The sequence below is a fragment of the Suricata suricatta genome, chromosome 10 (assembly GCF_006229205.1).
Source record: "Suricata suricatta isolate VVHF042 chromosome 10, meerkat_22Aug2017_6uvM2_HiC, whole genome shotgun sequence".
Lineage (NCBI taxonomy): Eukaryota > Metazoa > Chordata > Mammalia > Carnivora > Herpestidae > Suricata > Suricata suricatta.
The window spans coordinates 100,281,014-100,298,295 of NC_043709.1; the positions used below are offsets into that span (position 1 = coordinate 100,281,014).

Consider the following 17,282-nt stretch of genomic DNA (forward strand, 5'->3'; position numbering starts at 1 on the left):
CCTCGGGGCACACCCGGACACTCTGCAGGGCAGGCAGGACTATGCGGCCTTCTGGTAAGATTGCACACAGCAAGGGAATGGGAGAGCGACATGTGCTGTGCCCTAACCCCCCGGAACTGTCTTTCATGGCTGGGAAGAGACAGTATGAAGAAGAACATGGAGATACCAAGTCTTCGGTTGCTGTCCTTATTCGTTTTCTGAATGACTTGTTCCCACGTGCCTCTAAGTCTGGCTGTAAATGTATGTCTCTGAGGAGTTTTCTAACAGGATCCCAGCTCACATGAGAAGTCCAGGAGTCTATTCTTGGGGATGGCACCAACAAAGATGGTCCCTACAACTTTTGGAGAATGATTAATATTGTGCTTTCAGTCCTAAAATATTCTCCTAGCTGTGTCTTATTGACATAGGTCTTTATTGACACTGAGAGCCAAAATCTTAGCCACCATAGAATAAAACAACTTCATGCCCCTCTGCTCCAGTTTGCTCTCTGACACTCTTACAGAAGGTCTTATGAAGCCTTTAGGGCTAAAGCACCAGTGAACATTCTTACTTTGGAAAGAACTTGTGTTTTTCTTATATTTTAAAAATACATGTATTCACTAATCCATTAACACATTTTTTTTAATGTTCATTTGTTTTTGAGAGAGAAAGCATGAGTGGGGGAGGAGCAAGGATAGACACACACACACACACATACACACACACACACACACACACACACAGAATCTGAAGGAGGCTCCAAGCTCCAAGCTGTCCGCACAGAGCCAGACTTGGGGCTCCAACTCACCAGCCATGAGATCATGACCTGAGCCAAAGTTGGTCCCGAAACCAACTGAGCCACCCAGGTGCCCCCATTCACTCATTTCTTAATATATATATTACATTAAAGTGTAGAAAGTGAAGTTTTAAAAAAATCACCCCTCCCTACACCTAAGGCAAAAGTCATTTTCATGGAATAAAACAGAGATTGCCAAGTACCTGAAATATGTCAGTCACGGGGCCATGGCTTGACCTGTATCACCAGATTGAATCTTAGAACAAACTGATGAGGTAGGTATTTACTGTCGCTATTTTATGGATGAGGAAAGGGAGCCTCAGGGTCATTCATGGGCCCAAGAACAAGGGCTGGCGAACGTTTTTACACCACTGGAATCCCCCGATGGTTTTTAGTCAACAGTTGTTTTTCACATGGCTGCGTCGCCTTCACCACTGTGGTAATGAGGGGTTTCCCTGCAGGAGGAAGGCCTCTGGGAAATCCATAGGGTCCCTTTTCCTCCTCCCTCAGTGACGCCATAATTCTCTGAGAGCTTGGCCCCCCCGCTTCCTGGCCTCACTGAGAACCTCTGTGGGTAGAGGGAAGCCCAGGCAGCAATGGAGCCCCCTGCTGGTGAAGGGCAGGATGCGCAGACGGCTCAGAGGCTCCCAAAGCAGGCCAGGTTACACTTCCTGCTCAAGGTCTCCCAGGACCTTTACTAGAAGTGTGACCTTAGACAAGTGGCAAGACTCCCTGGGCCTCCGTTTCCTCAGGTGGAAGGAAGAAGTGCCATCACTCTCCTCTCTGTGGAGGTATGGGGGAGGGGCTGCGCGGGGTGGGGGGCGAAGGAGCTCTGCCCAGTCATGGGAAACCAAGCTGGAAGAGAAAAGGAGAAAATGTGGGGAAGTCCAGATAATGGGCTGGCTTGGAATTTGCAACCCGGTGAAGGCTGGGGGGATGGGGTCAGGGACTCAGGCATGTGAGAGATAAGGTTGGCTTCATAGGGATGGGATTTGCCAAGGAAAGTACTTGCCTTGATTTGAAGAGACAAGTGCTCTTGACAGTGCTCTTTAAGGGAAGGAGATGTGGCTTCGGTGGTGTAATTTCTGGATGACTGTTACTGGCGAGCAGGAGTTTATGTTCCCACGGCAGATGATGCGTCCAGTAATGCATGTGGCTGGGCTGTTTCTTCACACGCTTTTACTTTTGGTTTTCTGTAAAGAGTTCCAATGTTATCATTATGTTTAATAGTTATAAACACTCCCATTTATTATGAGCTTACTAAGCACCGACTATACTTGTATTTGCCTGGGAAATTTGTGCTTATCGCCCCCAACCAGGGCAATGAGTGAGCTGTACAAACACTGCTTTATAAGTCTCGGGCTGGCTTGTTAGTATGCAGCTCTCACTATAATAGTACATGGTTCAGCCTCCCAGTTCCCAGCCTTTTCCTGGTGTTGGAAGAGGGTAGGGGTAGTGACTGCCAGAGAACCTAGCCTCTTCTCAGGTGTGTGGGGAGGTTTCAGGAGTGCAGGAACAAAGTTGTTGGCTCCCTTCTACACTCTACCCAGCACCCCTGGCCCCAGGGGATTCACAAATCACCGTCAGAGCATTTCTCTTACCACACAACCCTTATCTGTTTCTTTAGTGGTCTCTCCCCCAAGAGAGGGAGCTTCTCGCTTCTCGTGAGCAAGATCTAGATATCCTTCCTATATCTCCTCGTGCCTGACACCATTGTCCCCAGGAGGGTCTGGTACATAGTGTGTGCTCATGTGTTGAACATAAGAATGACTTCTTTTCTCAGCTCCATTTCTGACATGCTTTGGGAGCAGCTCATTTTTGGAAAGACTTCATTTTTCCTCTGTCACAAACTCATCCCAAAGTTTCCCCCACAATCACAGGACAACTTGGCCCTTGAACAACATGGGTTTGAATTGCACAGCTCCAGATACATGTAGATTTTTTCCAGTATAGTCTTGTAAATATATTCTTTCTTAGGATTTCCTGAACATTTTCTTTTCTCTAGCTTACTTTTTTGGTAAGAATACATGCATGTAATATAACATAGTACATATGTATACACACATTACATGTAACACAATGTAACATATAACATACAAAATATGTGTAAATCAACTGTTATGAGTAAGGCTTTCCAGTCCAAGGGAGGGGATGAGTAGCTGAGGCTTGGGGGAGCCAAGATCATACGTGGACTTTCCTTTGCAGGCGGTTGGTGCCCCTAACTCCCAAGTTGTTCAAGGGTCAGCCATGTTTTTATAACAATGGTGTGATTCCGAGTGTTCTGTTAAGATTATTCATGACGATTTACAATTTACTGCTAACATCTATTTCACAAACGTTGATGGGAGAAGCCAGCCCTCCCTGTCCGTGTTTGCTGGGATGCACCTGATCTTATGGGGGACACACAAAAGTAGTGTCACCATTACTAAGAAATGTAACTGTACCATTTATTAGATGAAAAATAAACGGGACACCCAACCCAAAGCTTTAGGATGTTAGCCAATAGAAGAAGGGTTAGATTAGAAAAGGATGGGCACCAGGGAGGCACACTTGATCCTGAACCACTTAGTTGCCCATTCAACAACTTTTCTCAAATCCTGTAGCATTTCCCCGTAGGGAGGAAAGTGAGCTAATTTGGGCTTCGTTATCAATTGTGTACTAAACTCCTTTTTTTGTCTTAAAATGAAGTGTGTTCTAGTATTAAGCTATGTGGTCTCACCTCACCTTCCTATGACTCCTAAGATAAAGAAATTTCTGTGTATTAGATGATTACCTAAATGTTCTGATTAAGAAAAGCTGGCAATGACTTGGAATTCATTCCCACCAAACTTTTTGGAGTATCCCCTGGACAGTGCTCAACAGGGAGAGGGGAAGAGGGAAGAAGGGAGCGGCCCAGGACGTGCAAATAAGTAACAGCACAATTCAACACCTACACTCAAATGCCACAAGGATTATCATGATTAAGTGGCAGACCAACTGCACTGAATGCATCAGAGATTTAGAGAGAAGAGAGCATTGTGCCTGGGGGCAGTGAGGAAACACTGCCCAGGAGCACTGGTAACTGCACTGGGCCTTAAAGGGCCAGTGAAAGCCCACTGAAAGAGGTGGCTGGGGATCACGAACCACATTTCCCCTTAGGGAAGTGGCCTTGGCTGGAGGATGGGAGGGCCCCTGCACCTGGAAGACAGCATCGTCCATCTGAATGAAGAGCAGGCTTGCACCTGGCTGGAGGGGACACGGCCAGAATGAAACCCTGGGGCCAGATACGTCGGACTCTAAGCACCACACTAAAACGTTTGGATTCTAAACCAAAATATATCTTCCAAATTAAAAAAGTAAAGGGTGGAACAAATTTTATTGAGAGGAAATCAAAAGCCAAGATGAATGAGAAAAGCTAGTAAGAAAATATTAGATTACTTGAGACATAGAACAGAGACCATCAGACCTTGAAGGGCCCTTCAACATCATCTGGACCAAATGCCGTGTTTCACAGATGGGGACGTTTCAGCTGAAATAAAATCAAAACCTACCCACGCTCACTCAGCTAGTAAAGGGCAAAGCCAGAGCTAGAAACTAGTGTGGTGTTCTTTTCACCCCCCTTAATAAATTCAAATCTCCAGACTTAGACAAATCACATCCCAGGTTGCTCAAAGAACTCCCAGAACCATTGTCAATAATCTTTGAAAAAGCATGGAGAATAGGAGAACCGTTAACAGACAAGAGAAGAACAAAGTTGTCCCGATTCTCAGAAAGGGGGAAAGGGGCATATTATAAAAACTATAAGCCAGTCAGCTTGACAATTATCCCTGGCAGAATTCTAGAACAGAATTTTAAAAAGCTATTTACTCCACAAACATTATTATAATAATAGAAACGAAGGGGGAAATAACCCACAATTTCCCCACTTTAACCCATCAACTGAACAGATTATTAAGTAGACTCTTTGTAAGTCTTTAGAAAAGCAGAGATCACTCAGAGCCAACCCGAAATCTCAGAAAACAAAACATGTCTTCATTTATTCCTTTTTGGATAGGGATATTAGACTGGCAGAAAGAAGAGGCATCAAAACCATACTTGCTTTCAGCATGGCATCTGACGAAATCTATCATAATCACCTTGTGGATGAGACATGACCTGGCTGATAGCCAGTGGGTACATCCGCGGCTGGTGTGAGAATTATACCTAAAGACTGCTGATTAGTGCCTATGTCAGCCTGCAGGAAAACCATGGCGGTGAGCTCTGGAGGTCTCTCTTTTACACGTCTCTGACAGGATTTTTGTCTGTGTCTCAGAGGAGATGCTTATCGGATTTTCATATGACATGAACAAGGAGGGGTAGCTAACATGAACAGTGATTGGATGATGATGATGATGATGATGATGATGATAATAATAGCAAACACTTACCGAACACTTGCTATGTTGCATGAACTGTGTTAAATATACTTTTTCCACAGAATTATCACATTTAAATTGTACCGCTCTCAGAGGCAGGTGGTAATATTATATCTCCATTTTAGAGATGAAGAGGCTGATGTTTTCAGAAATCAAGTCACTAGCCCAAGATGATACAGCTCATGAGCAGAGGAATAAAATTTTGAAGCCCATGATGTCTGGCACTGGAGTCTGAATTAAATGAATCTATGTAATTTTCACAGACCAGAGCCAGGAGCTGAAATCCATGCCACATCACAGAGCTGAACACCTGCATTATAATTTTTAAAAATGAATTTCATATATAAGGGTTGGGCTGGTCTGACCTACCACGTCCACGGGAATGACCTAGGAGTTGGCCACAGGCTCCAAAAAGAAAACAGTGAAGAGAGTTCACCAAATGTGGGTTGATGGAAACAGTGTTTGAAACAAGGCAGCTAATGGTCCTGCTGGCTATGTGATCAGAACATGTTTTAAGATATTTCAAAAAAAGGCAGCCAAAATCAACCCAGAAACCATGTTATATAAAACATGGTTGAAGAAAAGGATACTATTTTAGGCTGAGAATGCCTAAACCAACACATATTTTCAAAAACATTTTAAATGTTTTTATTTATTTTGAGAGTGAGCAAGCAGAGAAGGGGCAGAGAGTGAAGGAGAGAGAGTCCCAAGCAGGCCCTGCGCATGAGCACAGAGTCCAATTCACGGCTTGAACTCACAAACCATGAGATCATGACCTGAGCCAAAATCAGGAGTTGGTCGCTTCACTGACTGAGCCACCTAAGTGGCCCTAAAGCATCACATATTTAAAAATGAGTCATATAAGAAAAAAGGTTGAAATTCCTTTAAAAAGAAGAATGGAGATCTACAGGCAGAAGTTATAAAGAGCCATGCTTTGGCTCAACCTAAAGAACTCTCTGTTAGAATTCTCTGGAAATACAGTGGGCAGAGTGGCCAGTTTGCCGTTACTATAAGAGTTTAAACAGCAAGAGTGAGCCCTTGTTAATGTGGAAGAGATTAGTGTGGGAGCTGGGAGGAAGACAGAGGCCATGTAAGCTCCCTTCCAAGTCAAAAATTCTAAGACTCCATTTAGATGTTATCTTATCAGAATTTAGTTAGTGGTTATAGTTCAAATAGTGAATAATTTATCAAATGGTCCATCAACCAATTCTGAAACAGATCCAAATATATTCAAACAATATGGTTTGTTGGGAAACAGGAAAGTTTCTAATTTAATTCCTAATTGAATTTGTAGCTACCTGAATTTGTATCAGCATTATTTAACTGGCAAAGGCCGATCCATATCAGAACAAGAATGTAAAACCACTCGCTTTTAATTATAGTGTACAGTTGAGCCTCCTGACCACCTATTTCTTTTTGATATGACATAATTAAGAGATCTATTGTTTTTCTATAAATGCCTTTACTCCTAAATACACATTATACTGCTTTCATTTGGTCTTGACCATTTGGTTGATTTGGGGTAAAGCAGCACAATTAGATTATTGCTACTACAGACAGCTATTCTTAAATGTGCTTGACAAAAGCTGATCTTGCCCACCCAGAAACAAAAGAATTCTCTAGCTTATTAGAAAGTTTGTGCTCGCCGTTTTTTTTTTTTTTTTAAACCAGAGTCATTCTCCCCTGTGTGCCAGCGCCATCTAGTGATGAAATGAGCACATTTTCAGTTAGGATGTAAAAACCCTGTTTCAGACAATCTGTGAGGCGCCACCATTCCTCTCTGCACCTCAGAATATTTGGAGTGGAAGAAACCTCAGGGGGCCAATATTTGACAGCCTGTATCACTGTATCATCCAGGCAGGCCTTCCTCAGGATCCTGCCCAGAAACAGTGATTTTTAGTCTAGTCCCAGAATAAATATTCAACCAGGAGAGCCCAGGCTGAAAGAGATCTTTCCAGGACAGATGAACATCAAGGAATTGAATGGTAGAGATCCTCCTGATTTTTTCATATTTCTTTTTAGTTTCACTTCATTTTTTTTTTTAAGAACTCATGTCAAGTGAGGACATGGAAACCTGCGGAAATAGCCTCTGGGAATGGGAATGGATCTGAAATGAAAGCATGAGATAGGAAAATGCATGAGCACCCTTCGATAGAGGAGAGGAACTTGACTTTCTTCAGGGCTGCGATTTTTGAGAAGTGGCTCCCAGGAAAATCTTGTTCAACGCTATGGCAATGCTGAGCCTTGTCTCAAAACCATTCCATATTTAACGGACTGGACTCTGAAGGGAAGCATATTATAGGCATTCCTATTCCAGTTTTAGGATTACCCAGGATCACAGATAATGTTAAGAGTATCCTATCAAATAAGAATGTAAACATGAGGGAAACATCACCTACAAATGCTAAATGTTCATGGAGGGATTTGGATTACATGTTTGCTAGGGTTCCTCTTCTACTCTGAGATTTTCTTACTCTGTGATTTGAGTCTATCCACAAGGTGTCCAAGGAGCGCCTTTGCGCCAGGGGAGCCTGCCCACGGTTTGCCAGAGTAAGAGCCTCCTTGCTTCTCTAGTTGCACAGGTGAGTCAAAGCAAGATGATTGGCTAGGAGAACTGATGGTCATTCTCAGCTCCTTCCTGTCGTTTGCATTCTTTGGATGATTTGTGTATTTACTTTATATCTTTAAAAAATCTTAGGTGTAACTCTCTTTTCCGTTTCCTCCACTAGATTAAAAGTTCCTCAAAGGCAAAGAGTTTATCTTTTGCTTCCTGGATGTCTGGGCATTGGGGTGCTGATAGACCTTTGCCCAGCATCTGATTTGTCTCATTATGACACCAAATCATAGACTGTGAGATCCGGCAGCAACATTGCAGATCACCTGGTCCAATTATCTTATTTTTCAGATATGAAATTGAGGCCCCCTAATTGGGATGTGACTTGTGCGATATCGCTCAGCTAGTTAGGACCAGACCTCGGATCAGCCTCTGAGTCTCCTGACTGTTCTAGACTTTAACATGTCATCTCAAGCTTCTCTCCCATAGTGGCAGGGGAACACATGCCTCCCCGCCTCAGCTGGAAACAGCCACAAGCAAGAAACTGCTTCAAACAGTATGTGAGTATTGCCTTCTCGTGTATGCGAATATTACCTTCTACTGCATAATATATACATGTTTGTTTCAACATACACACATTAGAATTATTGGTTTCTAATAAGGAAAATTGGTACCGAAGGTATAATGGGAAAGAATCATTTATTCCTTGGCATAATGCTGTACGCATGGGAGTCAAAACAAAGTTGTAACTTTGGTGGAGTGCTTGGGGTTTAGGAAGGGTGGACATCGTTCTGAGTGTGGTTCTGGGCTCTCTGAAGCTAACACGAAGGAGGATGGAGGAGGGTGAGCCACGGATGTGAAAGCCACTATCCGATATTTTTACAAAATGAATTGTTTTAACAGCTTTTTTTGAGCTGTAATTCACATATCATACAATTCCTCTATTTAAAGTGCATAATTCAGTGGTTTTTAGTATAAAGGTGCTGTATCTTGAGAGAATGGGAAGAAAGTATGAGAACAGCCAGTGATTAGTGTGTTACAAACACATTTCCTCCACATAGTGCCTTTTAGACTGGAAGAGAAGACAATACGTATCTAGTTTTTAAATGCAGTGTATGCTCTGTCCTGCCTCCTAGTGTTCTGTAGGGCATTTTTAATCTACAGAAGCACCCCCTCTATTGCTCACCAACTCCCCCTCCCACACTGAGCCAAAGCTCTATCCATAGATGTTTACTTGATTTGCTGGACGAAAGCAATGGACTCCATGGTGAACTTGCAGAAAGTCCTCCAGTTGGTGGGGGAAGGATGCAGAGGGTCAGGGAAAGGGACCTAGGCAGTAAAGCAACAACTAACACTGCTTTTTTATAAAGAACATAAATTTATCCTGGGAGAGTACTTGAATTCCAATTGCAATTGGGTAATCAGGTCTGGTGTCAGAAGTAGATGGGTTGAAACCACACTGAAAACAGGCATAGAGTAGTAATTAGGGGCACAGGCTCCGAAGCTAAGCACCTAGGTTTGAATCTTTGGTCTTGGGCCAAGGTCATGAATCTTCCTGAGCCTCACTACCCTTACATGTAAAAGAGGGTAATAAGGGTGCCTACTTTATAGAGTTGTTGTGGGAATTATATTTGTTAATATATACAAAGAGCTTATAACAGGGTCCAACACATACTTTGCACCTTGTATTTGCTTATTGTTATGCCAGGCCCCAGTTCAATCTGTGCATCTTATCTGCTCCCCACTTTCCAAACACACACACTCAGACACACTCACACTTCTTAGGAAATTTGCACCAACGGTTCCTTCTGTTATAGAATACTTTTTGCCCAGATATCCATCACACTTCCTCCCTTACCTCTTCCAGGCTTATCTTCAAATGTTACCTTCTCCATGAGGACCATCCTGATTACTCTCAATATCCTTACCTTGTTGTTTTTTAATTTCTGTAGTCCTCATCACCCTGTAACATATTGTACAATGTATTTACTCATTACATTATATTATCAGTTTCGTCCCACACCTAGCCCAAGCCTTGCCTGCCCGCCTAGCATGTAAATTCTGCAAGGACAGGGATTTTTCTCTATTTTATTCACTGATATATCCTAAGAGGCTAGGGACAGTGCCTGGAACATGGAGGGTGATTGGTAAATATTTGTTGAACGAAGAACTGAAGAGTAATTCATATTAGATAATTTGTTCTAATTTCTTGACCTCCCAGGCCATGCTCATTAGGAATAAGAGAAAGCCCCACATGCCTGGAATGACCTAATGTGGACAGGACACCTTCCGGCCACTCTTTCCATTACCCAAGGCTTTTGCTTGCCTCCCTGTCTAATTTTTAAAATTATTTCTCATGGAATTGTTTTCTTGCTTTCTGCTTTTAACCTCAAAGCTTCTCACACTCTTTTCTAAGTCATTTCTGTTGTCCCTTTCCGGATCAGTCTTATTAAGTCCTTCTTGACAGTGTGATGACCAAAACCCTAATGTGGCATTCCTGGAAGGAGAGCCCCAGCCAGGAATGTCACAGCCCCAGAGCCTTTTCAGAATCTCCATCCTCTAATTAGGATGGCCACACATCTCAGCTGCTGCTTTTGACTGCTGCTGTGAGCTGCATGTTGATGCCTAGCATTGTGCCCAGATAATTTCCCTGAGCAGCTAAAACTAATAATCAGTGGTATTTTCAATAGAGCCTTGCCATTTAGTGGGGGGAGTTATTTAGCACTTCATTTTTTTTTTCAGTTGAATTTAATTTCTGGTCATGTTTCCTAATTAGGAAGATTTACGGGATTCATTTTGATTTTTTTGAAAAATTCCTTCCCAGGAATGCTTATCTCGGCTTCAGCAAATGTTTCATCTGCTTATTTCACCTCTTAATTCCTGCCGGAGTTGTTAACACGTCAAACTTCAGCAGAAGGGCTGATTCTGGGGCTGCCTCATTGTTGGCTCTTTTTCAGGCTGAGGCTGGGTCTTTATGTTCAAGGCTGATGGGCACAAATGCTGCTTTTTCTCCCTTCCTCCGGGTACCCTCTTGTGGCCCCTTGGCTCTCCTTTTGCGCCTTCTTCCGGTCTCCGGCTCCTCCTTTTTGTCAAATCCAGCCTTGCCTTCCATGTGCATTTTGAGCGCTCCCCTATTTCTGGCTGTAAATGAAGATTTAAAAATAAAAACAATTATGAAAATTACATTAAAATTATAAGCATTGCTATATCTTGCATCTCACCAATTGGTTCTCTTTTCTCCCTGTACTGTCTTTATGTGAGATTTGGTTTTCACCACCTTGCCTTGCCACTCAACTAATGGTTTTCTGGGTTTTTTTATGTTTTCCAGTAATAGGTCTTCACTGCCCCTTTTCTTCTCCTCTCTCCTTTCCCCTCAGGCATTTCCTCCCTCCTCTTTTGGCATTCAGAAATCTAATACACTCAACCAGGTGGAAGGGGGGCTGCGATCACTCCGTATCCTCGGGCTGGGGTTAGCATGGCTCTAGATGCTTCCACCCAGAACCCACAGAGAAAACACAAACGATGAAGTAAATTGTCTTCTGTTTGAGTTCTTCTTCTGAGAACGCCAGTGACCGTGGTCAGTATGCATAGTTCCCACTGCTGTGGCACTTTGCCCAGAGCCTTAATGTAGAGGGAAACATTCCCAGTGCCAGACCTTGTGTGACAGGGAACCTCTCAGGCATTACATGCAGAGAGCGATCTATTCAAAGACTGAGAGGTTGAGCCCCAGTGATTGGGCCCATCCTTGAGAGAGGCATGGAAGAGTACAGTCAAGTTGTTTTCTATGAGATTATTTTAGAAAGTCCCAGGTCTGTTGCATTTCCTTAGCCAAATAAGAGGTGGATTATTAGTAAAATTTCAAAGACCTACATGGCCCAACTAAGTAATTAAAGGATGAGAGATATGAGCCTGGTAACTGAGGTAAACCTGAGAGGCCATTCCTAGTGGGACAGGATCAGCAAGCTTTGGCCAGTTGTTGGTATGAGAATGCTGAGTCTAAGGAAAGCTGGAGAGCCACAGTATTTAATGTGAAATTTTCTAGTTTTAAAATGGCGGCCACTTACCTCTCAAAATTTAGATTGTGTGTGCTAAAGCTGTGAGTTTGCCACCCCAGGATTAAATGATCATTAAGGTCCCTTCCCACTCTTGCTCTCTCAGTGGTCATAAATCAAGAATGATGGGGAAAAATTAATACTAAAATTTGCACAGCTATTTTCAATTTATGAAGTATGCTCCCTTCATATTACTTTGAGATATAGCTGTTTATATTTTAAAAGCTGATATATATTCAAACCAGTTGTGTTCTTTCCATTCCATTCTTTGATCACCTGTGCTGGCAACTCTAAGACTTCAAAGAAATGAAGTATAGTTCCAGCACCACTAAAGGTGAAAGACTTGGTTCTAACTTGCTTTATAAAAATACCCACCTTTGAAGAGCTAAATACTATTCACTTAACAAATTGTTCAACACAAATACAAAAACACTAGTAACAATGGGTCAATTTCATTAATTATAAATAAATTTTAATCATAAATAATAGAATCCATCAGTGTATTCAAAGAGTGATGAACCCATTAAAAGGAGTGTTTATTTCAAATATGTAAGGGTGGTCTGGACATTAGGAAATCTAGTACAGTTCATTATATCAATAAGTCAGAGTAAAAAGTGAATATAGTAATAGAGCTTAAGAGACAGTTCATAAAATTTAACCTCCTTTCCTAATTAAAGCCTTGTAGGAGATGAGGATTAGAGGAAATTTCTTTAAAGATGACAGGGTGTTATTTTTAAGGTTTTATTTTTAAGTAATCTCTACACCCAATGTGGGACTCATCCTCACATTGATCCCCAAGATCAAGAGTTGCATGCTCTACTAACTGAGCCAGCCAGGCACCCTAAAATGACATTGTATTTAAAGGATATCAAGAACCAGCTAGGAACAAGTGCTTCTTTACTGTATTATAGACTGAATGCTCATCATCTTGTCCTGCATTCCTCAAAAGTTTTTTGGGTGCCTGAGTGGCTCAGTTAATTAGGTGTCTGACTTTGGCTCGGGTCATGATCTCGCAGTTCATGAGTTCAAGCCCCATATTGGGTCTGTGCTGGCATCTCGGAGCCTGGACCCTGCTTCAGATTCTGTGTCTCCTCCCCCCCCTCTACCCCCGTTCCTTCTGCACTCATGCTGTTTCTTTCTCTCAAAAATAAATAAAAAACATTAAAAAAATTTAAATAAAAAAGTTTTCTGAGGTTTTGGCCAATGCAATAGGAAGAGAAAAAACGGCATCATTTGCAGTTAAAATGATCATTGAGATAAAAATTCAGAGATCACCTGGCAAACTATTAGATCTAATAAGACATTGTCAGTGTGTAGGGATACAAGTTAAATAAACAAAAATCAATAGTTTTCCTAACTTACAGTAACGAAAAATATCTCATTTGCAACAACACCAGAAAAACTGTTAAGAATCTGGGAAGAAACTTCACAAAAATTGTATAAATCTTTGTGAGAATTTTTTACGTATTTGAAAATATAAAATACCTAACTACATGAAGAGATGTATTCCTGAATGGGAAGATTCATGATTTTAAAAATTTTGAAAAAGAAGAGAATTAGGTGAGGACTTGCTTTATGAAACAGCAAATATGTTACAAAGCTGCAATGATTATAAGTGTCACATGGCACAGAATGAACAGATAATAAAATGACAAGAATGTTCGGAAACAGATATGGCCTTCCTCACACACATTTAGTTTGTAATCAATGTGCTACTTCAGAGCACTGGGGAAAAATGGGTTATTCAATAGGTTAATTGGGGCAAATGGTTAACCATTTTGTAAAAAGGAAAGTGGAAAAAATAAGGTGAAGATATCTATCTCAATCCATTTACAAGAAGAAATTAGAGATTTCAAATTTACACACTATTCTTGAGTGTGGTTTGGCAATATGTACCAAAATTTCTACAATCCCTTATTGAACAATTCCATTTATAACAACTAATCTGATGAGGTAAGTGGACAAATGTACAAGAATGTTTATTGCTGCACTTTTTATAATGGTAAAAAATTGAAAACAACTTAAATATTTATCACAATAAATTATTTCAAATGTGTGTGTGTGTAAGATATACATACAAACCTTGGAATGCCATGAATCCATTTCAAAATGATGAAATAAATTTAAATGCATTGGAGTGAAGGCTATCTATTTGATATTAAGTGAAAGAAGCAGGTTCTAAATCTATAGGTATTCCTTGATCAAAAAAAAATTTATTTAATGTGTATAGAAAAGCCCAGAAGGATATTTAACCAAGTGTCTCTTTTTCCTTTCCCCTGGGTAGATTCTATTTCTTTGCCCGGAAGATTCTCCCCATCTCTTAAAGCTCTTTATCCAGGTAAGTTCAACAGTACATCCTGGAGGTCTTAGCTTAAACTACATAATTGGGAAGAAGGAAAGCAGACACTCTAGGTAAGCTGCGCTCATAGAACCCTGTACTTGCCATACTACCTACAAACCATACTGCACATTTTTATTTACCTAAATTACTTTTTCCTTTCTTCCCTAAGACTCTTAAGCTCCATGAGGGCATGGGCTGCATACGGGTCAGTCTAGCACGCCAGAGCCTAGCGCGATGTCTGGGAAATAACGGTCGCTTATTGAGCTCTTGTGGTTGGTGTTTTAAACGATCTCACTACACCCTTAGGTGGGTGTTATATCCCACCTAAGTAACAGGGTACTGTTACTATCTCCATTGTGAACATGAGGAAATTGAGAGACTGTAAAATTTGTCCCAAAAGCCACTGGCCACTCTAGGATTAATTCTCAGTCCTGTCTGATTCTTGGCACTCACTATGTAGTGATCAATAAATACCGTTGGAAACACAACCAGCTTGCAGCTTAAGGATCACTCTGGAGGCGGGGAGGGGGAAGAAGTTGCCTTGGAGACTCAGCACTGGAAAGGTGGTTAGAAGGGAAGCCCTTTAAATTTCCTTACGCTCGGCTTACTTTCCAGCCCCGCCCACCGTGCCCGCCCACTGGCCCGGAAGGGAGCGGCTGGGGCGGGACGAGCTTCCGGGGGTGGGGCGGGGCTAGCGCTGATTGGCCGGCTTCGGGCGGAAGTCGGGAGGATCGGTGGTACGAAGACGCTAGCTTGTGACAGGGCGGGGTAGAAGGAAGGCCTACATAAAGGTTGACTCTCCATCCCTTCGCTCCCGGGGGCCCTCGGAAAAAACCTAACACCTTGGTCCCGCGGCTAGCCCCTTCCCCCAGGCTCTCTCCGCTCGATTTCGCCACCGTTATGTGGGAAGCGAATCCGGTGAGTAGCCGGGCGGGACGGGGCTGACCCCAATGGGCGGGGTTGAGGGGAGAGGGGCGGGAGGGGGTTCCCGGGAACTGCGCCCCCTCACCTGCTTCAGGCTGATATTGAGTTCCGGGACCCCGAGGATCCCGGCCCTTGTGGCTTCTACAGTCTCTGGCTCTTTGAATGGTGGAGATGATTCCGTGGGATCCCCAACGCATTATTTCTTTCTGTTACAATTATTTATTGGACTTGCTGTGGTTTCTCTGCCTTCCCCCGTTCACTATCTTTTTAAACTTTGTGTTTTGTTTTTTGATCGGAGTTACAGGGTTTCCAGCCTGTAACTCCCTTTGCCTCAGGTGTACCTGCCAGTCCCATCCATCTAAAGTGAGGGGATTCGACCCCCCGTGTCTTGAATGGGCCTAAGAGAAACCATCAGTACTCCTTTTCCCTACTTGGTGGACAGTCATTTCAGACTTGGGACTGAGTGTATGTTCTAAGCCTCTAGATGGGGAAGTTCTTAGATTGGTTTTTTTTTTTTTTTTCAATGGACAGAACTGATGACCTGGGACTTTTCAACTGCAAGTCTTGTCTGTTGTTTGACTTTGGTATTTGCATTGTGTCTGCACGTATTTTTATCTGCTTTGCTTTTTATACATTTATTTAATGTGCCGCCCTTAAAAGAGTGGAATTTGTTTGCGGAGTACTCCATTAATCTCTTGTTAGAATTGAAATCAACTAGTAACATGGCAAACGTACAATATATACACCATACGAGTTGGACGGGGCAATGGCAGAATCACATTTTACCAAATCGTTGGACTGTGTGAAACTGCCCGGTATACTGAGACAACTGCCTACATTTACTTACAGCTCCGTCTTCATATTGCAGTAGCTCTTTTGCTGTAATCAACTCTTATTTTTTCCCATTTCTGGAATATATTGCTAGATGAATTGGAGAGTTTGTCAGTTAATTCAGTTTTTTTTTTTTTAAGTTTTTCTCCAGTAGAAACTAGTCTGTTGGTCCGCATTTGTGGTTGTACTTTGTGGTTACCTCCTAGTCCAACGTGTCATCATCTGAGGTTTTTTTTGGTTCATACATATAATTGTGCAGTATCAGGCCACATCAGAGGAAAGTGATTGCTGGCATTTGATTTTAGCAAAAATAATTTAGAATTATGAGAATGTGCTCTCTGCTTTTCTATTCATTTTCATGTCATCAACAGTCCTCATTGTATATCATTGTACGTATATGTGTGTATGTATATATGTGCATTTGTTGTGTGTGTATTCAGTTTTTATTAACAGTCCCTTTCATCTTGGCTTCTCCATACAGACTTTTTAGTCACCTCAGTATGTCTTGCTCAAATTCTTCACTATATGGTAAGCTCTAGATTGGCAGGGATTTTGTCTGTTTTGTGTATTTTTGTATCCTCAGACTAGAGAACAGAGCCTGGCACTTAGTAGGTACTCATTAAATAACTGTTGAATTAACAAAGGTAACTGGGTTAGTACTAGAGAGAGTTCTTGGCTCCTATTGTTCACTCTGCCTCCTTCATCACATATGTATTAGCATCTGCTATTGGCTCATTTGTATGTTTGTGAGGATGATAAAGATCTTAGTGAATGTCTCATATATTTAGTTTGTTATATCATTATCTCGTTTCTATGTTTCTTCTGACATCACCCTAATGATTTTGTTTTATTTCGGTAGAGCACACTGACTTTTTTGTTAATAGTGGTGAACCTTCCACATCTAACCCCACATTCTTCTTTGACTTTTATCATGCTGCCTTAGTATATCTTAATGCTACAGTGTTTTCTTACTAGCACTGGTTTTCTTCTGATGAACATATGAATCCCATCAATAAGGATAAGTTTAGTTTTTGAAAATGCAATCAACATCTGTATGTGTGTTTCTCTTTAACTTATTAGCTTATAGTAATACAAGAGACATCTGGACAGTTTGTCCAGCTGTGGTCATAGAATGAAAATTAATTTTAATGTTACCCTAAGCCAAATACATAGAGAATTTTAAAAAGCACCCAATGTATCCTAAAGATAAATGCAGATGACTTTTGCATTACACAGTCGAATTCACTATAACCTGAAATTCCTGTTTACCATTTCTAACCATTTAATGAGATAATAAATTCTACTATGTGAAGGAAGGCCACTGCAAACTGATTTAATTGGAGACGTCTGCCTAGTTTTTCCCTATATATGTTTGATAGCATAGATGGCCTTAATAGACCCACCTGTGAGC

The 17,282-nt window shown here is 41.8% G+C and overlaps 1 protein-coding gene across 5 annotated transcripts in view; it reads left to right on the plus strand.

Annotated features, from left to right (window-relative positions):
* Positions 1–1,354: 1,354 nt before the first annotated feature.
* The window catches only part of PARP11 (poly(ADP-ribose) polymerase family member 11), a 57,053-nt gene continuing 41,125 nt past the window's right edge, over positions 1,355–17,282 (plus strand). For 3 of the 5 annotated variants that reach the window (XM_029953706.1, XM_029953703.1, XM_029953702.1), the window contains exon 1: positions 14,853–15,034. Coding sequence is in view for 1 of the 5 variants with exons in the window: in XM_029953702.1 (XP_029809562.1) it covers positions 15,017–15,034 (18 nt within the window). In the remaining 4 variants the exon portion in view is untranslated. Of the gene's footprint in view, positions 1,567–7,668; positions 7,752–8,074; positions 8,284–14,059; positions 14,114–14,852; positions 15,035–17,282 lie in introns of those variants that run through there. The other 2 variants (XM_029953705.1, XM_029953704.1) reach the window with 2 other exon arrangements.